Source organism: Eurosta solidaginis, chromosome 4 (genome assembly GCF_040869045.1).
Source record: "Eurosta solidaginis isolate ZX-2024a chromosome 4, ASM4086904v1, whole genome shotgun sequence".
Lineage (NCBI taxonomy): Eukaryota > Metazoa > Arthropoda > Insecta > Diptera > Tephritidae > Eurosta > Eurosta solidaginis.
The window spans coordinates 112799223-112820414 of NC_090322.1; the positions used below are offsets into that span (position 1 = coordinate 112799223).

The following is a 21192-nucleotide window of genomic DNA, read 5'->3' on the forward strand; positions in this document are numbered from 1 at the left end:
CCTCAAGGTACGTTCCGGCTCCGTCGCCGTTAAGTTGGTGGTGTAGGTGCGGTTGAAGATTTTCCCGCTTTGCGTCCGGTCTGGCTCTGAACGCATTACTCATAAGGTAATGCGACAACCCTCGCGTGGCCTCCCTGCGCAGCATAGATAACCACGGGACCGTTGAAGGGCGACTACACAATCGGCTCCGGATAGCGGCCTTGAGGGGGGACTTCTTAGAATGGACACGAAGACGAATAAAAAGGAGGGTAGGAGTGACGGCGAAAGTCGTCATGGTGCGAGGGACGCGACAGGTGCGGAGAGTGCTCCGAAGCAGGTCGCCGCCAGCCGGGAAAGCTCCCGGCGGGTCAAAAGGGCTGATCAGACGGATCAGCGCAGGGGTTTGGTTTCAAACCCCGTAGGTACGGGTAGTTCGGGTAGTGGAGAGGTGTCGAAACCGACACCCAATGCAGGCCCATATGGGGCTGTGACAGGGAAAGGCAGAGGTCCGGCGAATGCGACGGACCAGCCCAGTACTAGTAAGGAAGCCCTGTCGCGAGGAGCTTTCCCAACGGGAGCCCTGGGGTCGAAGCCTGCTGGGAAAGGTAGGCGATCGACGCCGCGTAGGAAAGCTCTGGGTGATCGGCGCCTAGCTGAGAAGATCTTGGAGCGCTACGGCGGAAGGGATGCAGCTCAGATGTCTGAGAAGCATTCCCGGACGCTGGAGTGGGCCAGGAGCGTCGTAGCTTGCGACGACCACACACCGGTGTCGAACGATGCGGGTGAGCAGCAGGGTTTGGGGGCTATGAAGCGGCAAAGGTCGGATGAGCGGAATCCCTCAACGACAAAAAGGGCCCGAGGAGGTGGGGACGCAATTTCGTTTAGCGAAATCGCTAAACGTGCAGGCTCCATCACCCTCGGGGTCCTGGATAGGAGTAGGGAGGATGGTGCCATCTCCCGAGAGGAGTGGCCGTGGGTCGCCAGCGCCATGTCAGCGGCCTATATGACCGCTGTTATGGAGAGCCCAGGTACGCGGCCATGCTTTGAATACTCGGGGTGGTATCATGGTTTTAGACTGATTACTTGTGCTGGCGAGCGGTCGGCCTGTATCTTTAAGAAAATAATTTCTTTGGTAGGGGAGGTCTGGAGGGGGGCCAGACTCGAGGCCGTGGAACGGAGGGATCTCCCCCTTCGACCGAGGGCTCGGGTGTGGTTGCCTGCCGGGCCATCTCAGCCGGAGAAAATACTCGAATTAATGCGTTACTGCAACCCGAACCTTCCGACGCATAACTGGAGGGTCCTCAGAGTAGAGGAGGCTGTTGGGCCACGTCGGCAAGTGCTGATTCTGCTAAACGCAGAGTCCACCGGTCCTATCTCTGACACGAGGGGGGTAATCTCCTATGGCCTCGAGCGTGTGGTTCTCAAAATCTACCACGCCGATTCCAGGGGAGATGGTTCCTCTCCCACAGAGACTGTTCGGGAGGTGGAGGCGTCCGCAGGGGAGCCAGTACCCATGGTTGTGGATGCTGACTCCGCTAATTTGGACAGCGAAAGCACTGTTGACGTCCCGTCAATAGCGGGATCTGTCATCAGTGCTAGTCGTCTGGCTGATAGGGCCGAGGAGGAGCTCCTGGCCTCCGAGGGCGAATCATCGATGGCGGGATCCGTCATCAGTGTAAGTCGTCTGTTGGGGGAGGAGGAGGATCTCCTAGTCTCCGAGGGCGAAGCCGCCAAGGATGGGGTGCAGAAGAAGAAGAGTGGTGTTGATGGAAATCCGTCAAATCAATCTTCAGCATTCTAAGGCGGCTTCCGCAAACTTGTTGCTCTGTCTTGAGAAAGGCGGAGTGGATATTGTCCTTGTCCAGGAGCCGTGGCTGAGTAGTAACGGCGGAAAAATTTCTGGATTAAGGACGGGAAAATTCAACACCTTGGTGCATGGGGAGGCAGGTAGGCCTAGATCCTGTGTGCTTATTAAAAAGGAATTTAAAGCTTTTATTCTCTCTAATTTCAGCAATGCTGACGTAACCACGGTCTGCCTCGAGCGAGGCAGTAACGAATTGTGGGTGGTCTCAGCGTATATGCCCCATGGGGACGTAACGGGACCACCGCCTGTGATACTGGGCGAAATCACCGCTGAAGCAAGGCGGAGAGGTGTTGGCGTAATCATAGGTGCCGATGCTAATGCACACCATAGCATATGGGGGAGCTCGGATACGAACACCAGAGGTGAGTCTTTATTTACTTTTATTGTAGATGAGGGACTTTGTATATGTAATAGGGGGAATGACCCGACTTTTATTACTGCGGTAAGGGAGGAGGTCCTGGACCTCACCCTGGTTAGCAGAGAACTGGAAGATCGGATATCTGGATGGAGGGTTCTCAACGAGCACTCTTTCTCTAATCACCGATATATTCAGTTCTCGGTGAATGAAGAACGTCCCGGTAAAATATCTTTTAGGAACCCTAAAAGTACCAACTGGGACTTGTATTGTAGGAAGTTGGGAGAGCTATTGCCTGAGGCGCCTATCGTTGGTTCGGACTTGTCCGAATCTGAAATAGACGGTCTGGTGGAAAACTTCACCTTGGCAAGCAATAGCGCCTTTCAACAGTCCTGCCCACTGAAAACTTACAGGGGGAAGGGCAAGCCGCCCTGGTGGTCTGATTCCCTTGACGACCTAAGAGCGTCCAGTAGGCGGCTCTTTAATAGAGCCAGGAGGAGTAAACTACCCTCGGACTGGGAGCTCTATAAGGTGAGTCTGGGGATTTATAAATATGAAATAAGGTTAGCCAAGCGAGATTCATGGCGAAGCTTCTGCGAAAACGTAGAGGGCTGCAATGAATCCGCGAGGCTTAGAAAAATACTCTCTAGGAATCCCGCCCCTCGGGGGTATCTGAGAGATGATGGTGGGGACTGGTCGATGAGTAGCGAGGAGTCCCTGAGACTTTTACTGGACAATCATTTTCCCGATGTCCCAGTTGCGCAGGGATCTTCGCTTGCGTGGTCGGCGGTTGCTGGCCATGCAGAAATGCCTGCCATCCCACTACGGGAAAGTCAAATATCCTAGGCTATAAATTCGTTCAAGCCCTATAAGTCACCCGGTCCGGATGGCATCATTCCTGCGCAACTTCAAAGGTCTTTAGGGATTTCCTGCCGCTGGTTGGCCATCATCTACACTAACTGCCTCAGACTTAACTATATCCCTAAGTCGTGGCACACGGTTAGGGTCATCTTCATTCCGAAGGCCGGCAGGGGCTCTCATGTGTCACCTAAGGATTTCAGGCCAATCAGTCTCTCGTCGTTTCTTCTTAAGACGTTTGAGCGGCTGATTGACCTGTACCTACGAGAAAGGATACCTGGGGGGTTACTGTCGGCTTCACAGCATGCGTACTGCAAAGGCAGATCGACGGAAACGGCTCTCCATTCGATTGTAAAGCAAATAGAGGGGTCTCTAGAACATAAAGAGTATGCTCTGGGTGCCTTTCTAGACATCGAGGGGGCTTTTAACAATGTTCTACCGGGGGCAATCGAAAGAGCTCTGGTGGGTTTAGGAGTCGAAGCGGCTCTGGTTGAATTTATTAGCAAACTTCTATGCGGCAGAATTGTCGCAGCGGAGTGGGGAGGAGCCATAATAAGGAGGAAGGTGTGCAGGGGCACGCCACAGGGAGGTGTCCTATCTCCTCTGCTCTGGGTTGTGGTAGTCAACGAGCTTCTTGTGGAGCTGGAAGCCAATGGCTGTCGGGTGGTTGCCTATGCAGATGACCTCGATATCCTAGTCAGGGGCAAATTTCTGGCACCCTGCGCGATGTTCTGCAGGGATACCTGGATACTGTGGCTAGGTGGGCTGAATCATGTGGAGTGGCGGTCAACCCGGGAAAAACAGAATTGGTTCTTTTTACAAGGAGATATAAGATACCCGACTTCAGAACTCCATCGATTGGAGGGGTACCGTTGGTACTTACTGACAGGGTTAAATATTTGGGAATTGTTCTGGACAAGAAGCTGTCCTGGAGGCCCAATGTGGAAGATAGGGCCAGGAAGGCCGCGGTTGCCTTGTACTGCTGCAGGGGGGCTATCGGAAAGAGATGGGGGCTCTCGCCAGGAGTAGTACACTGGCTTTATGAGATGGTGGTCAAACCGATTCTGCTATATGGGGTGCTGGTCTGGTGGAAAGCACTGGACACGGCGAGCACCTCCAAAATGCTAGTGTCAGTGCAACGGACGGCGCTTATCGGTATCAGTGGCGCTATGAGAACAACACCTACCTTGGCACTGAATTTCATGCTGAATATACATCCAGTAGATATTGCGGGAAAGGCAGCCGCGGCCCGGTCGTTGGTCAGGCTTCGTGATATGGGTTATATGCTTTCTGATTTCGGACACTCTAGCCTTCTTACTAGTTTCGACTTTATCCCGGACAGGACGGACTATTGCATGCCGGTGGCCGCTCCCTATACAACCTTCACCCCAGTCATTCCCCCGAGGGATGAGTGGAGAAGAGAAATTATCTGGGGCATGGGACCGGTTAACTTGTTCACGGATGGGTCGAAGTTGGACGGAAAGGTTGGCGGGGGGGTCTTTTGTCAAGAGCTAAATGTAAGCCGCAAGTTTAAGTTGGCTGATCACTGCAGTGTATTCCAAGCGGAAGTTGCTGCGATTAAGGATGCGGTGGATGAAATGCTATCCAGCGCTACTACGGTTAGGGAATTTAACATCTACTCTGATAGCCAAGCGGCTATAAAGGCCTTGAGCTCAACTACAGTGCGATCGAGGGTGGTCTGGGAGTGCCTGACCACACTTGCGATTGCATCGAATTATTTTACAATTAAGATTATCTGGGTCCCGGGCCATAGTGATATTCCGAGTAACTGTCAAGCGGATCTCTTAGCCCGAATCGGTACAACTGAACCGGATGAAGATGGCTGTAGGGATTTCGGGATTCCGCTAGCCACCTGTGGATTGCTCTTCCATAGCTGGGCCTCGAGTCAGCTAAGCAAACGTTGGGCGGACACTACGTCTTGTAGGATATCAAGATCTTTCTGGCCGAAAGTGGATGGCAGGAGGTCTGCTGAAATAATTGGGTTCACTAAGGCTCACCTATCAATGGTCATTGGGGTTTTGACAGGGCACTGTCCCATGGGTATCCATGCGGTACGTCTCAATATATTGGAAACTCCATCCTGCTGCAGCTGTATGGAGGATGATGAGGTGGAATCACCAAATCACTTTATGCTTGACTGCCCAGCTTTTGCCAGAACTAGGCGAAAGTATTTCGGTCGTGACTCACTTGGATCTCCCGAGGAGCTATCCAAGGTTGAGATCGGGATCATTCGGAACTTTATCGTTGCTACCCAACGATTCTCTAAGTAGTTATATCTACGTCACCGTTAGTTTAGTTTATTATATGTGGTATCACAACGGACCGTCATGTTGTCCAAGTGAGCTTCCTCTATCAGGGAAGCTACCACCCAACCTAACCTAACCTAATTGCCACAATATGATAATCTTCGTGTATTTTCCGTTGAAGTAATTGCCACAATATGCCAATCTTCGTGTAATTTCCGTTGACGTAATTGCCACAATATGCTAATCTTCGTGTATTTTCCGTTGACGTAATTGCCACAATATGCTAATCTTCGTGTATTTTCCGTTGAAGTAATTGCCTCAATTTTTATTATTGGTGCCCGACTTTAACACCTTCTCTTTTTTTTTCTTTTTACAAGGCTTAGGCTGTAATCAGCCAGAAAAATCCTACCGGTTATGACATTAGGCTGAAAAATCAGCCAGTAGCAACATAGGCAGGATAGCCATGTAGAAAGGTTCCTAACGTAATTAAAACAAAGAAGACTTCACTGCTTGAATTATGAATGTCGAATTGTCTTTATTCAAATAATTCAGCCTATTTATATTAGATTATTCTAAACATATTCTTACATATCTATTTACATTTAAGCTTACATACTTACATACATAACTACCTTAAACATACATACTTACATACCTACATACTACTCGGCATAAAATATGTACCTACATATATGAGCTGCAAATTTATGGGAAATGCTAACCTTGCAAGTTGCAGGAATGCAAATTGCTGGGATTCAAATTCGTTTGGTTGTGTGTTGTACACGTCTGTTTATTAATGGCTGTGTCAGCATTAATTCTCAAATGCATTTTTATGTGTTGATGAACATTTAGACTATTTTTGTAGCAGGTTAGAATATTAGACTGATTTAACTATTTTGGATTAAATTGAATTGTTGGCTGCTTACACTACAAGCATTGCTGCAACAATATATGTATGAACTAGTTATGGAAAACATCTTTGTTTGTGTCTGTGCTCTTCCAATTTCCTCTATCATCCGAAAGTTGTAACTTCTTCTTTTTGAAGTTAATTAACCATATATGTATATATTACTTATTTACTCATGGCCCATTTAAATATACCTACACCAGGCATACTTGTTGCCTTTTTTTTGCGGGTGCAAGCAGCAGTGAGGTGGTTTGCTTGGAAAGGAAAAAAAGGAGGAACAGATGAACAAGAGGAACAACTTGTTCGTTAATCAGAAAAGAACTAAAGAATCGAATCTCTGAAATGAGCGAACAAGCACAACTCTAATCTACATGAACGCCAATTAAAATTTTTCTTCCTTCATGCATAAAATGTATTCTTTTAATACTATGCACGTATATGACGCCTAGGGCGCATTCGTTTTAAATATAATTAGATTGCAAGGAAGAAGGCGTGAATTATTGCCGCTGACGGCCAATAAGTATTGAACTTTTTCCGCTATCTGGTTATGTAAATATAAGCGTAAATATTTACGGTATACCGAATTTGAAAATCTCGGATTATTAAATTTTAAACCAAAGTCAATATAATTAAAGAATGGATGTCAAACGCTGAAGCATGATAATTATATTAGTACGTAAATATACATGAACTTTCAACGTAACTTAGGAATAAAAAGAGTAGCTAAATCCTGTAAAAAAGCGTAAGGAACGTTGATGAGCTTAAAATCTATAGCACTTGCGTTATACGCATATAGACCGATATGCATACATACATGAAATTACACACCTATAAAACTGCATTTGTTCACACGCATTCATCCATACAAACCTTATTATACAATTCAAAGACAGAATATTTCCGCGTAATTCTTCAACTAAAAATGTTTCTTTAGCTGTTATGTTACAACATTCAAAACTGATTATGGAAGATTAATTTATACATTTTTTTTGTTATCGATAGCTTTTAGTTTTTTTTTTGGGATATATATTGTAACGAATTTGCTGCAAATCCTCTTATTTGCAATCCTCTGCTAAGTTCGAATCACTAAACTGTTGAATAAATAACTCCAATATAGAATGATGGAAAAATGGCCTTTATTAAGTACTTCACAATAACACTTATACTTTGCTACTCGCTGGCTTAATAACCAAACTGATTGATAACTCAAATGAAACTCTACTATTGGCCGCCAGATCGCGTGCTTAATCAAACTGATTGATAGCTCAACTCAAACTGAATTACTTCTTACTCGCTTGCCCCGCTTTTATAGTTTACGCTGCATACTTCTAGGCTCTTCGATTTCCAGAACTTACTAGTTGTTTCGGCTACAAAATCGCCAGCCACAACTACGTGCACAAATTATTGCTCTCTCTTGTGACAACTCAGATAAGATATATGCATGTGTTTGTGCATTGCCGCTCCGCTGCTCGTATACGTACATATGTGTAGACGCAATTATTTATTCGTTTATGTAGATCAGGCATGCTTAACCAACGAACCGATATCATTTCGTTACGATAATTAACGTTAATAAACGAAACAAAGTCATTTCGTTTCGTTTTTTAACGTTAAGAACGTCAAATTAACGAAATGATTTTGTTTCGTTTTCTGCCATATCAAAACGAAATCAAATCGTTTATGTTGATTATTAATTTCAAACTATGCTGGCAAAGCTGATTGATGGCGGAGTCATTAAAGGTGAAAGCATTAGCCAAGCTGATTGCATTTTTTCTCATGAATTTTGACAGTACGAACATTTCTCAGAGTATTTTTGACATTACCAACAACGAATTACACAAACAAATTACATCGAGTTTGTGTGTGTATGTCCGCTCGCTGTTACCACCTTACGGCTTCACCATGGCTATAGTATTGCCAGCACAATTCAAACATAAAGTATCACGTTTTTGTTAACGTTTTTAACGTTAACGAAAGCTTTTCGTTTCGGTTAAAAACGAGACACAATTTATCTTCATAATTTCTTTATCGATAATATTTGGAAGTGTTTTGGCGGAAACGGTGGAAATTTTTTGATAAACGATTAGTTTAACGTTAAGGTGCATCCCTGATGTAGATACATAAAGATTGAATTATTGATGTGAATGTTTGTAGTTTACAGTCTCTCGCGCGCACATAGGCATATAAGTAAAAGCATCTGTGTGTGACATCTCTCTGGGCTGCCTTATATATGTGTATACTTGATTTAATTATTAACGTAAATACTACTTGGCATGGCCTTAGCATCGCCTTAGTGATGGGATAATTTAGTGATGCTAATATCCGTGACAATATTATTACCTAACGTTTTCAGTGAACCCAAGTTAAGTTTAAATTTAATTAAAATAAAGGAATACGAAGAACTAATTAAAAAAAACTGAATTATGATGAAAAATCATAAATTAACCTGAAAACATTATCAGAAATAATTAAATATACGATAAAATAATGATAAAAATAAAATAATAAATAAAAATAAAACAAAAAAAAAGAAAAAAACAAATTTTCAAAGAAAAGGTTTAAAAATATATAAAAATAGAAATACTTCACCTTAGAATTGAAACCAGAAATTTTCTAGCTTCAGCACAGTTAGGTACTGCTCACACATACAATTTCAAAAAAGTATGCACATATTTTTCGCTTTTAATCCTTATTATATATAATTATTATTTAATAGGGTAACATAATTTTGTTTCATTTATATCTGTATATATACATATTTTATTATCTATTTTTGGCCGAGGGGAAAAATGTAAATGCAAGCGTTGGATGAGAAGCAAACAAGAGGAGAAAAACAAAATTTTTAACTTTTAGCGATTGCCGTTTTGAATAACTAATTCGTCAAGTTATGAATATTTTGTGTTGAGATTTCGACAATTTTTTTGTAAGATAACTTTGTTTTATAAAAACTGAAACCGTAACAGAAAACTTGTTTAAAAACAAAAGCAAAAAAACATTTTTTTTATAATTAAACACTTTAGCACACGTTTTTCTCTTTTTGTTTTATAATTAAACTTTCATTTATAACTAGATACATTGCATCTGACTACGTAACAACTTACACTAATTTGAAAAAGAAAGAGAACAAATTATAATGACGATAATAGTAACAATATAGGGATATAAAGACTCATGATTGTAATTTTTTTTGGAAATGTCATTAAAAAGGGATTTATATTCATTTTGTGTTTTTTATGAATTTGGGGAATAGTCTTTATTTATAATCTTGAAAACTTAGTATTTGCAAGGTATTGAATTAAGCAACTGCGATCGAGCTTGATACATACCAAATATCATATATACTCTATAATACTTCAGAATTTATTTTAAGACTTCTGTAGGCACAAAATATACATTAACACACCAATAAATAAATACATAATACATGGGTAATTCCATATCAAAATGACCAACGATTGTAATTGATAAAAAAAAAAAACAGTAAAGTTAATTAGTCTTAACCTCAGAGGTTTACCTAGTATTGATTAAGTATATATATTGCCTAAGTCTTCATTGAAATGAATTGTCAATAAATTTTGTATTAAAAATGGGAATGTTGATGGTTCCATTCATTTAGAAGGCATAGGGTACGGCGATGGCCATGGATGAGGGTGGGTCAAGCACCGGGCGTCGCAACAACACCGCGGCGCCCCTTTATATATTCGGCCTATTTTCTTTTTTCTCTTCTTAATTTTCAGCTTTTTTATTTTTTGATTTTCAGCGATTAGCAACCGGTCATGTCCGGTTCGGTAATTTTTTTTTGCCTTAAATTTTTTTTGAATTTTAAATTTTGAAAGTTGTAACGGTCTGTCCGTGGCATCCGGTTCGACCGGATGTCGTTCTCTTTTGAATTTCAAGCGTTTTAAATGAGTTCTGCGCTTTTTGACAGTTGATTTTGAATAGGCATGATAGGAGTTTTTTCTGTTTATGGCGCAGGACAGCAAGGTTGACAAGAACCCAACCCAGCCGACATAACTAGCCACTGTGCACCACCAGATCATGCCGATTGCCTTCCTTGCTGATCCATTGAAGATGCGAATCCATAACAATATACTTATATTTAAATTGGTGTAATAGAATATACTTCGGTGTCTGATGAGTTAGACGGGCTTTTTTCTGGGTCCAATCCTTCCGTAAAATGGTTTGGGGAGGGGTGGACTCAGAAAAGCGCGCGCAGTGGGGTAAAAAGACAAAATAGGCAAAAAAGTGACAAAAATTTGGACATTGAGGTCGACAGTGACACAGATAACGGTAGTGGAAAAAGACTTATTAAAAAACAAGTAAGGAAGGCTAAGTTCGGGTGTAACCGAACATTACGTACTCAGCTGAAAGCTTTGGAGACAAAATAAGGGAGTCAACATTTAGGAAAATGAACCTAGGGTAATCCTGGAATGTGTTTGTATGACATGGGTATTAAATGGAAGGTATTAAAGAGTATTCTAAAAGGGAGTGAGCCATAGTTCCATAGGGATATCGCCATAAAGGTGGACCAGGGGTGACTCTAGAATGTGTTTGTACGATATGGGTATCAAATGAAAGGTGTTAATGATTATTTAAAACGTAGTGGGCCTTAGTTCTATAAGTGGACGCATTTTCGAGATATCGCCATAAAGGTGGACCAGGGGTGACTCTAGAATGTGTTTGTACGACATGGGTATCAAATGAAAGGTGTTAATGATTATTTAAAACGTAGTGGGCCTTAGTTCTATAAGTAGACGCATTTTCGAGATATCGCCATAAAGGTGGACCAGGGGTGACTCTAGAATGTGTTTGTACGTTATATCAAATTAATGGTATTAATGAGGGTTTTAAAAGGGAGTGGCCCTTAGTTGTATATGTAAAGGCGTTTTCGAGATATCGACCAAAATGTGGACCAGGATGACCCAGAACATCATCTGTTGGGTACCGCTAATTTATTTATATATGTAATACCACGAAAAGTATTCCTGCCAAGATTTAAAGGGCTTTGGATTTCGCCCTGCATAACTTTTTAATTTTCTTCTACTTAATATGGTAGATGTCACACCCATTTTACAAAGTTGTTTCTAAAGTTACATTTTGCGTCAATAAACCAATCCAATTACCATGTCTCATCCCTTTTTTCATATTTGATATAGAATTAAGGCATTTTTTTTCATTTTTCGTAATTATCGATATCGAAAAAGTGGGTGTGATTATGTCCCATTTTTTATACCAAGATAAAGTGAGTTCAGATAAGTACGTGAACTAAGTTTAGTAAAGATATATCGATTTTTGCTCAAGTTATCATGTTAACGGCCAAGCGGAAGGACAGGCGGTCGACTCTGTATAAAAACTGGGCGTGGCTTCAATCGATTTCACCCATTTTCACAGAAAACAATTGTTTAGGCAGGATGCCTAACTTTTCCGCATCTGAGTGCGATCCCCCTAATGCAACTCTGCAATTCGATACTCGAAACTCGATTTAACTTCCCTACAAGACAGGTACTCGTTACCTAATCGATTACTTAATCGTCACCGATAACTCGGTCACCAATTATCGTCTTAATGGCTTTTACATTGCTGTCGTGAAAAAGTAACGCACGCGCTCTCTCAAAATAGTGTACACGTGACTCGCTTTCTCTCTCTTACCTATTGTGTTTTCGACATTCCTTCTCGCTCGATGTTATTTACATTTTGAAGTTACTTCATTAGGTATGTTTTCGTTATCGCTAAGCAAAACATATGCAAGAACAACAACACGGGTAACTGGCTTGCCAATTCGTGCTATCAAAGTGATTTACAGGTGATTTTGAGCCTTTGGTCTTGACCCTTTCCCATAGTATGCTTGTTAGCGCCTTATATGTGGTACTAAAAAGGCGGGGGGATAGTTGCCGCAGTTTTCTTATAATTTGAGCGAATTTATGTTCTTCCTTCAACCACAGCTGGAATATTTGGAATATTGCTATGCGCACATCGTCAGTAAGGATAGATTAAAGTTTTTAATATATTTAACCCGAAAAGTGTTCTATAAATAGGGCTCCACATTTAGCTCTTTTCTGAGAGGCCAAAGGCACAAAGGACTCAAGGAGATTTCAGATAAATAGAATCAGAGGTACCCGAAGATACTTCGCTTCTGCTACTGCATTCATAGAGAACACAACATTATAACAAGGGATAATGGATTGATGTTACGAAGTAAATTAGACGTGCTACAAAAACAAACAAATGCAGATGACTGTTTAATTCATTATCCGAAGTTCTTGTATGGATGTGCAGTATGAAAAGGCAAAATACTGCTAAAACTGCTTTCCCCGAGTAACACGGGAACGAATTGATATGACTACGCCTATCATTCTTTAGCAGCAGGGTCTAGAACCAGTTCCCCGTTGGACAGGAAAATAAACGTTTGGTTGCTCCAAGTTGATCATATGCTATTACAGAATATACTCGTTTGCTGCATCCGACCAGTACATCCAATTTTCCCACATTTTCTGGGCTCAGCAAGGGTATCCTCCTGAATGGTGTATTTGTTGCATGCTGCTGCCTGGCCGCTCACCCAACAACACCAGGCACGACGGAACTTGCCTTGGGACACCCAAGGTAACTCCCACTTCTCATGGCTCCAGCGGGTTAGGGGGCTTAGAGTATACCCGCGGTAGGTATGCCTGTCGTAAGAGGCGATAAAAATACCAAATTGGTTCAAGGGGTTGTGTAGCGCAACCCGTTCTTTCTTTAACAGCCGAGGCTCTGTCGGCCCCATGTTCCTTATGGATCTACATTTGAAGGCGCTTAGTTAGCTGACATCGCTTACTTAAACGGTTGATTCTAAAGTAAAAACCAAAACAAAATATAGGTTAGGTTGAACTGGCGGGTTCATGAGGACCTCACATAGACTGAATGAGTCCGTAGTGTTACCAGAAGTTTGTTTTAACGACCAAGCTAAAAACCCTATCAACAACCAGGACCTATGTTATAAAATAACTCCGTCCTCTTGACAAATACTAGAAGCTTCCTAGAACTTAAGCCACTTGCTGCTTCTAGATCTGACAGCTGTCAGCTGGAGTCTTAGTCTGGCAAGCGCATGGCACGAGGATAGAACGTAATCGATCGTTTCCTCCTCCAACCCGCACTTCCTACATCTGCCGACCAAGCCTAATTTAAAGGCATGTGACGCCAGAAGTCAGTGTCCAGTAAGAATACCCGTCATGAGTATACAGTCTACAGTTTAGTGATAATGAAAATATAAGAATCAGTGTTTATGAATAACATATTTTAATTAATCTCTTACAACAACCTGATCGGTGGCTACATCGCCATGTAGGTAATGTGGTGTTCCACCTTGTATAAACGTAGGTACTGTATGTGCTCAACCGTGCAAATGGACATTAGCAGTAACATTATTTACATAAACATAGCTTGGTATTTGTGCAGGCATCAATATAGCATACATTGGTCCAGTTCGGTGTGCACCAGCCACTGGTACAAACACTTTTGAATGCATAGCTTTCATATAGATTGTATGTCCAGCAGTGCCCCAGTTGTGCCAATATGTAATGGGCTGCTCCGTCTCTTGGTACGGCTGTATAGGTATGGGCGGGTGCAATGTATTACTAGTCTGCTCAAGATCGCATTGTACATAGATGGCTCGAAGACGTCAGAGGGATATGGAGCCAGAGTTTTCGGACCCAGAGCCAAAATATCAGTACCTCTAAAAGCACATCCGAGCATTTTTCAAGCGGAAGTATTCGCCATAAGTTAGTGCGCTAAGCTGAACATTCAGCGCTGATACCCCAATGAAACAATTGCCATACTCAGTCAGACAGTCAGGCCCCACTAAAGGCATTTGCGGCGTTCGAAATAAAGTCAGCACTGGTCCTTCAGTGCGTAGAAAAGCTGAATCAATTAGGAGCACACAACGTAGTACTGTTGCCCTGGGTCCTAGGCCACAGGGTAGTAGAGGATAATGAGCAGGCGGACTCAGTGTCCCTCCCACAAATTGTTATCCTCCCAGCAGATCCTTGCAGCAAGTATGCGCCATACTTTCATCTTCCGGGAAGGTATCGACCCCAATCCGGGTCCTTCCCCTGACCCCGGTCCTGAGAAATGGGTTTGCTGCGTTTGCCGGAAAAGAATCTTTTTAGAACGGTCATATATATAAGGGCCTGAAATATTTCAATGAACTTGCTAATCACATAAAAAGTAGTAATAACCTCAATACTTTTAAAAAAAGTTTATTGGAGCATTGTAAAACCCTTCCAATAAGATAAAGTTTTTCTCCTCTTATTTATTTTATTTATATCCGATACTGGAGCGCGATAAGGGAATGGTAATATTGGAAGCAGCAAAATACAATGCATCCGGCCTAAAGGAAAAGAAAATCGGTCGCCACCTGTAACTCCAGACAGCTCCAACAACTAATTTCGCTGGAATTCGGTATTTTCATCCGAAATTTACTGTTGCTGATCGGAATCACTCGCATTCCGACAGTATTCATATAACAATAAAATTATATAATGTGTAACAAAAATAAAGAAAATAAGGCCAAACAAAAGTTGGAGCAGGGGGGATTGGACACACGTCCTTTTCAACCTCCCATTATATGTTGAGCTGTGCTGGTCGGAATCTTCATGCATTCCGACAGCGTGTTTACTAAACAAAGTTGAAGGGTGCTTGGATACACGTTATTTTCAATTTCCAACATCCAAAGACATGTTTAGCTGTGTTGATCGGAGACTAATACATTCCGACAGCTTAAAATACAAATATGTATAATTGACAAATATAAGTTCCAAATTTTGTTGCCTTAAGCTGGGAGCACTGGATGATTGGAAACGCGTCCTTTCCAACCTTCCTTAAATGAGTGGCTCCCAGACTCGTCCGTTTGTCACGCTAGTAAATATGCTGATCGGAATCACATGGCATTCCAACAGCATATTCAATACAAATAAGTGATTATAACAATGAATTGTACTTAGTAGTTTAAGTTTTATGCCTAAACAGCCGTAGGTAGGTAGGTTGAACTGGCCGGTCCATGAGGACCTCACATAGACTGATTGAGTCCGTAGTGTTACCAGAAGTTTGTTTTAACGACCAAACTGAAAAACCCTATCAAAAACCAGGACCTATGTTATAAAATACCTCCGTCCTCTTGGCAAATACTAGAAGCTTCCTAGGACTTAAGCCACTTGCTGCTTCTAGATCTGACAGCTGTATCACTCCTAATAGCTGGAGTCTTAGCCTGGCAAGTGCAGGGCACGAGCACAGAACGTGCTCGATCGTTTCCTCCTCCAACCCGCACTTCCTACATCTGCTATCACTGACCAAGCCTAGTTTAAAGGCATGTGACGACAGAAGGCAGTGTCCAGTCAGAATACCCGTCATGAGTCTACAGTCCTCTCTTTTTAATGATAGGAGCAACTGTGTTAGTCTAAGGTTGTAAGACCTACACATAATCTTCGACACTTTACAGCCCCGCGCTTGAACCCACGCCTTTCCCGCTTGGTCGATCATGTGCACCTCTCGCCTTCGCTTAATTTCGTCCAGTCTAATTGGGACGTCTACGGAGCAAGCTTCAAGGGATGCGCCCTTTTTAGCTAGTTCGTCCGCTTTTTCATTCCCATCTATTCCCATATGCCCTGGGACCCAATATAGATATATGCTTCTCCCTGTCCCGATTCTCTCCAGAGACTGCTTACACTATAACACGCATTTAGATGCTGTGCTATGCGAGATTATTGCTTTATTGCTGCTTGACTGTCAATATAAAAGTTAACACGGTTGCAGCTTAAGCTATTCTCTTCCAGGGTTTCTACTGCTTTGGTTACGGCTAATATTTCCGCTTGAAAAATGCTACAGTAATCCGGCAGCCTGTAGGATCTGCTTATTTCGGGATCAGCGCAGTATACCGCAGACCCTACTCCTTCCACTACTTTGGAACCATCGGTGTACACATATATCGCCTCGTCCGCCATATGCGCAATCTTGCGCCATCCGTCCACCTCTATTGTGGCCTTAAGATCTCCCTCGAAGCGCAGATTGGGAATCATGTAGTCTGTTCGTCTTGTGATTGATGACGCTATACTACTATGGCCATATGGTCGGCGCTCAAGCTGCCCCGAAGCACCGAGCCTGGTTGCGGTCGTTAACGCTTTGTTCTTTGCTACCAGGTCTACAGGTGGGATGTGCAAAGTGGCATACAGTGCAGCCGTCGGGGTTGTTTTCAGGGCTCCCGTAATGCTAAGCATCGATAGTCTGCATACCCCCTCTAATTTTTTGAGGTATGTTGTTTTTTGTGTGGCTTTCCACCAAACAAGAACTCCATAGTATAGAATAGGGCTTACAATCGCTGTAAAAACCCAATGAGAAATAGAGGGCGATAGGCCCCACGTACACCCCAGCATTGTTTTACATGCATAGAGTGCCGTTGAGGCGTTCTTGACCCTCTCCTCCACGTTGAGCTTCCATGACAGCTTACTGTCTAGGATGATTCCTAGATATTTTGTGCAAGGTTTCTCCTGTAAGGTCACCCTTCCTAACTTAGGCCTGGTCCAATTTGGGACCTTGTACCTCTTTGTAAACAAGACCATATCCGTCTTCTGCGCATTGACTTTCAACCCGACATTAGATGCCCAGGTATGAATATCGCGAAGCGCCCGATCCATGAAAGAACTAATCGTTGGAAGGCACTTTCCACTTATGACAATTGCAATCTGCGTAAGCCGTAAGTTTTACGGGTCCCTCATCGAATTGCCTGAGCAGTTGGTTGATGAACAGCGTCCACAGTAGAGGTGATAGCATCCCTCCCTGCGGCGTGCCCCTGTCCACTGATTTCGTGGCCTCGTACAATCCCCATTGTGATGTAATCTTTCTGCAATTTAACATGCAGCCGATCCATCTGATTAAAGCAGGATGTACTTTAATGTAATTAAGACCATCCATAATCGCCCATTTTGCAACATTATTGAAAGCCCCGGCAATGTCCAAGAAGACTCCTACAGCATACTCCTTATATTCCAGGGATTTCTCTATGCTTATTACCACCCTATGCAATGCGGTGTCTACCGACTTACCTTGGGTGTACGCATGCTGTGTTGTGGAGAGCAGCTTTTCATCCACGACCGCCCTACTTGAGACTTGTAGCATGGCCGGGAATATACCATCTGGGCCCGGCGATTTAAACTTAGAAAACATCTTCACTGCCCACGCGATCTTGGTATCGGTCACCAAGCCCTGCACTACTAGCTCCGTGATCGAAGTGTGAGTGATGTCTGCTGGCTCCTCTAAACCGTCTCCCGATGGGAAATGTGTATCGAGAAGCACCTCAAGGGATTCCTCACTATTACGTGACCATTCCCCATTCTCTTTCTTTATTAGTCCCTGGACTATGTTTCCCTTTGCTAGGACTTTTTTCCACCGTGCTGTTTCGCTGGAGCACTCTATGTCCGTACAGAAACTTTTCCATGAGTTTCTCTTCGCCCTGGTAATTTCATGCTTGTAAATCCTCAGTAGATCCCTGTACTCGTCCCGACACGCTTCGCTTTCCGCGGTCTTTGCGAGCTTAAACATTTCTTTTACCTGTCTTCTTAGTAAACTCAGCTCATTGCTCCACCATAGCGGCTTTGCTTTTCCTCTGAATCTTCTTAGAGGGCAAGCTTTGTTATACGCAGTCATAAGCGTCCTTGTTAGGAATTCATTCGACTCCTCCAGTTCCTCTACATTAGCAACCTCTTTGAGTTGTCCCAGTTTTGTTTCTACATGTTTCTGGAATTTAGTCCAGTTCGTTGACCTAGGGTTTCTAAAGGTTCCTCCCTTCTCTACCCTCTGTAGGGGGATGTTGAAGCTGATATACGCATGGTCGGAGAAGGATGGTCTAAAAAAGAACCATCCAATCATACCTTGATATATCACGCTCGGAGCTCAATGTAATATCCAGAACATTGCTGGATGTTGGACCAATGTATGTAGGGATATTTCCCCTGTTGGCTATCTGCAAATTGGTTTGCAGAATGTAACAAAACAGAGATTCGCCTCTCTCGTTCGTATCTGCTCTTCCCCACGCATTGTGGTGCGCATTTGCATCTGCGCCTATGACCAACCGCCCTTTGCGTCCTTCCTCCTGTACTAGCCTTTTGCACTTTTTGAGGAAATACGGCACTTGAAAACACAGCCGTATGAAGCTAAAAAACACAAGCATGTCTTCAGTGAACTCCACAAAAAGGCGTCAGACCTCTATGCCGGTGATTCCTGTACTCAAAGAACAAAATTAGCAGAGGAGGAACGCCTAGGGAAACGCGAGTAGTCACTCTAGCTCGACTTCGATCTGGATACCGTAACAGGTTAAACTATTACCTATCCAGAATCAACACCGACATACAAAACATTGTCCTGCTTGTAATGTGTCCCCACATAACACCAACCATCTCTTTAACTGTATTGTGTAACCAACGCCTCTAACACTCCTCTCATTATGGTCCACCCCTGTTGAAACAGAAAGTTTTTTTGGACTCCCGTTAGAGGACATTGATGACAATTTGTGATCGGTCGCACCTATTGGATGGGGCGAAGCACTGCTACAACAACAGCAGCAGGCGGACAAGCGGAAAGAGAGGCAGCAACTGCATGACCCATCGATCCCGAGCCGTTCCTGCTAGTTGGCTCACAGGGGCATTTATTAGTAGAAGGGAGGGAAAAGAGAGAAGAACACTGGCGCAATATGCTAGGCCTGAGTCAATCTAAGTTACTGTTAGGGGGTTACAGCACAACTCGATATAGGGCATTAATAGACCTCTCGAAAGATAACCTAAGAATCCTAACGGCTATTCTTACAGGACACTGTAGACTGAACAGTCACATGCAAAAGCTGGGTATAATATCGAACAACACATGCCGCTTTTGTGATGGATCAGCAGACGGCGGACCATATCCTTCTAGAATGCGACGCAATTTCAAGACGTAGGGCTAAGTTTACGGGCTCATCATGGCTAGAGCATTCCCACATTTAATCCCTCAAGCCAAGAACACTGCTGGGGTTCATCAAGGAAGTCGGCTAGGATGAGGTGGTGTGAAGGAGATGTGCAAGTTACTGTGCAATCCTCAATAAATTATCTATCTATCTACGTTCCGGTAACAAGCACCATTGAGGTACTACATTAAACCTTCTAGGGATTGAATATTAATAATGACCGCAATGCGAAAGTCTGCTAAAATGTACCATTCTCCATGGAATGCTCGATATATTACTTTCCACGTTTTGAAACAGTGATGAAAAGAGCAAAATTCACTAAAATTTTAACTGGCTGTGGGTAATAAGGTGTTGATGTCCTCTCTTAACGCAATGTAATGACAACTGCGACGCAGGGAAAATGACAAGAATCTTGTAAATCTACTGATAATAATTAATTAATTCCTCCCCTTCTATGCAGTTCTATGCATACATATATATGTATTTTACTCTCCAAATGCTAATTAAAAAAATCAATTGGTATTTACATGAACTTCGAACTCTGTCGTATTTGCATTCTTCAGTTGATTATCAACAAAAGCATGACAAATTATCACTAACAAATTCATACATGTTGTTTATATATTTAATATGGTAGACAATTTACCTACCCTTTCTGGTGCGATGATTCCTGTACAATCGGGCCTGACTAGACGCGATTTTTTTTTCCTTAAGAGAGCGCGCTTACAGCGAACCATATCATGTTATGGCACACCTTTTGTGATGCAAACAATCAAAGAAATTTCTGCTTCTAGGATAGCAGCAGCAGCTCCCGGTGGCGCCACATAAACAGTTGCATGCGGATCAGTTGCCTTTTCTGCTACGGCTACCTATTCAATTTTAATTCACATTACATTATCTACTATTGCAATTTTTAATCAATACTAATCAATATAAATTACCGACCCAAATACTGGCAAACCAAGATGCGTAGTTCCACACTTTTTTAGGGAAATACATTCAACCAGTTTGTTACCGTATTCCAAAGCATGTTGGTTGTGTAAAGTACCTTGTTTAGCGGTAAATCCTTGGCAAATGACACGTGAATCTGCATTTAATTGTAGGTTTCCTCTGGTTTTGGCATATTCTGAGCTGAATCGCACCCCGGCGGAGATGCTATCTATTAGAATAATATAACATTTTTTTTATTATTTAAAAATGCACATACGTATGAATGAAAATCAGAAAGTAAATAATGTTGTTGTTGTTGTAGCGCTAAGGGCACTCCCCGTTATCGACTTTGTTGGTCCTTTGCCGGATGCAGATCGGGTACGTTCCGGGAACCATTAAGGTACTAGCCTGACCATCTCGGGAGCGATTTAGTATGACATGAAACCTTCTAGGCCATCCCGTCGATTCTATACAACTTAATATGGTAACGATTTAAAAGACGGTGCACCACCTAATTTTTATCAAAAATTATCAAACGTGGAATCAAAAGACGCGCCTCGAGCTCCGTTTTTAGAATCCGAAATATCCGAAAATATAAATTTTTATTTCTGTCAAAACATAATTTTGATAATTTTGAAATTAGGTGGCGCACCGTCTTGTAAAACGTTACCCTTAATATTATTTTGGGCGAAGGCCGGCAACGCAAAAAGGTGTTCTCTGCAACAAAATTTTTAATTTCCGTCGCATGTCACAACTAAAAGCACAAGAATTTTTACTTTTTACACACCAGGTTAAGCGAGAGCTTGTAAGAGTTTTATACATAATGTAACATCATGGTTTTATTAACATCTCAACAATTATATTTTTTCTTCGTTTCAATGTTTTCCGGAATAATTAATGAACTGTCATTTCGATGACAGCATGAAGCGTCGATGTGTTAGTGGAGAGCGAAAAAAGCTTTGAATGTGTGGGTGAACTAGTTACCTCCGTCCTGTAGGGTTATAGCCACCTACACCATCACCGCCCTATGCATGCGCATGCACGTGTGTGTGTGTTTTATCAGCACTTATG

General features: G+C 42.8%; 1 protein-coding gene across 20 annotated transcripts in view; it reads right to left on the reverse strand.

Moving 5' to 3' along the window:
• The window catches only part of LOC137250152 (succinate--CoA ligase [ADP/GDP-forming] subunit alpha, mitochondrial-like), a 158897-nt gene that overhangs the window by 48926 nt on the left and 88779 nt on the right, over positions 1-21192 (reverse strand). For 14 of the 20 annotated variants that reach the window (XR_010952797.1, XR_010952795.1, XR_010952794.1 and 11 more), the window contains 2 exons: positions 20133-20350; positions 19842-20060 (listed from right to left, as the gene is read on the reverse strand). The exons of 3 other annotated variants lie outside the window; for them this stretch is intronic. Coding sequence is in view for 6 of the 17 variants with exons in the window: in XM_067782519.1 (XP_067638620.1) it covers positions 19935-20060; positions 20133-20350 (344 nt within the window). In the remaining 11 variants the exon portion in view is untranslated. The remainder of the gene's footprint in view (positions 1-19841; positions 20061-20132; positions 20351-21192) is intronic. 3 more of the 20 variants (XR_010952798.1, XR_010952793.1, XR_010952790.1) reach the window with 3 other exon arrangements.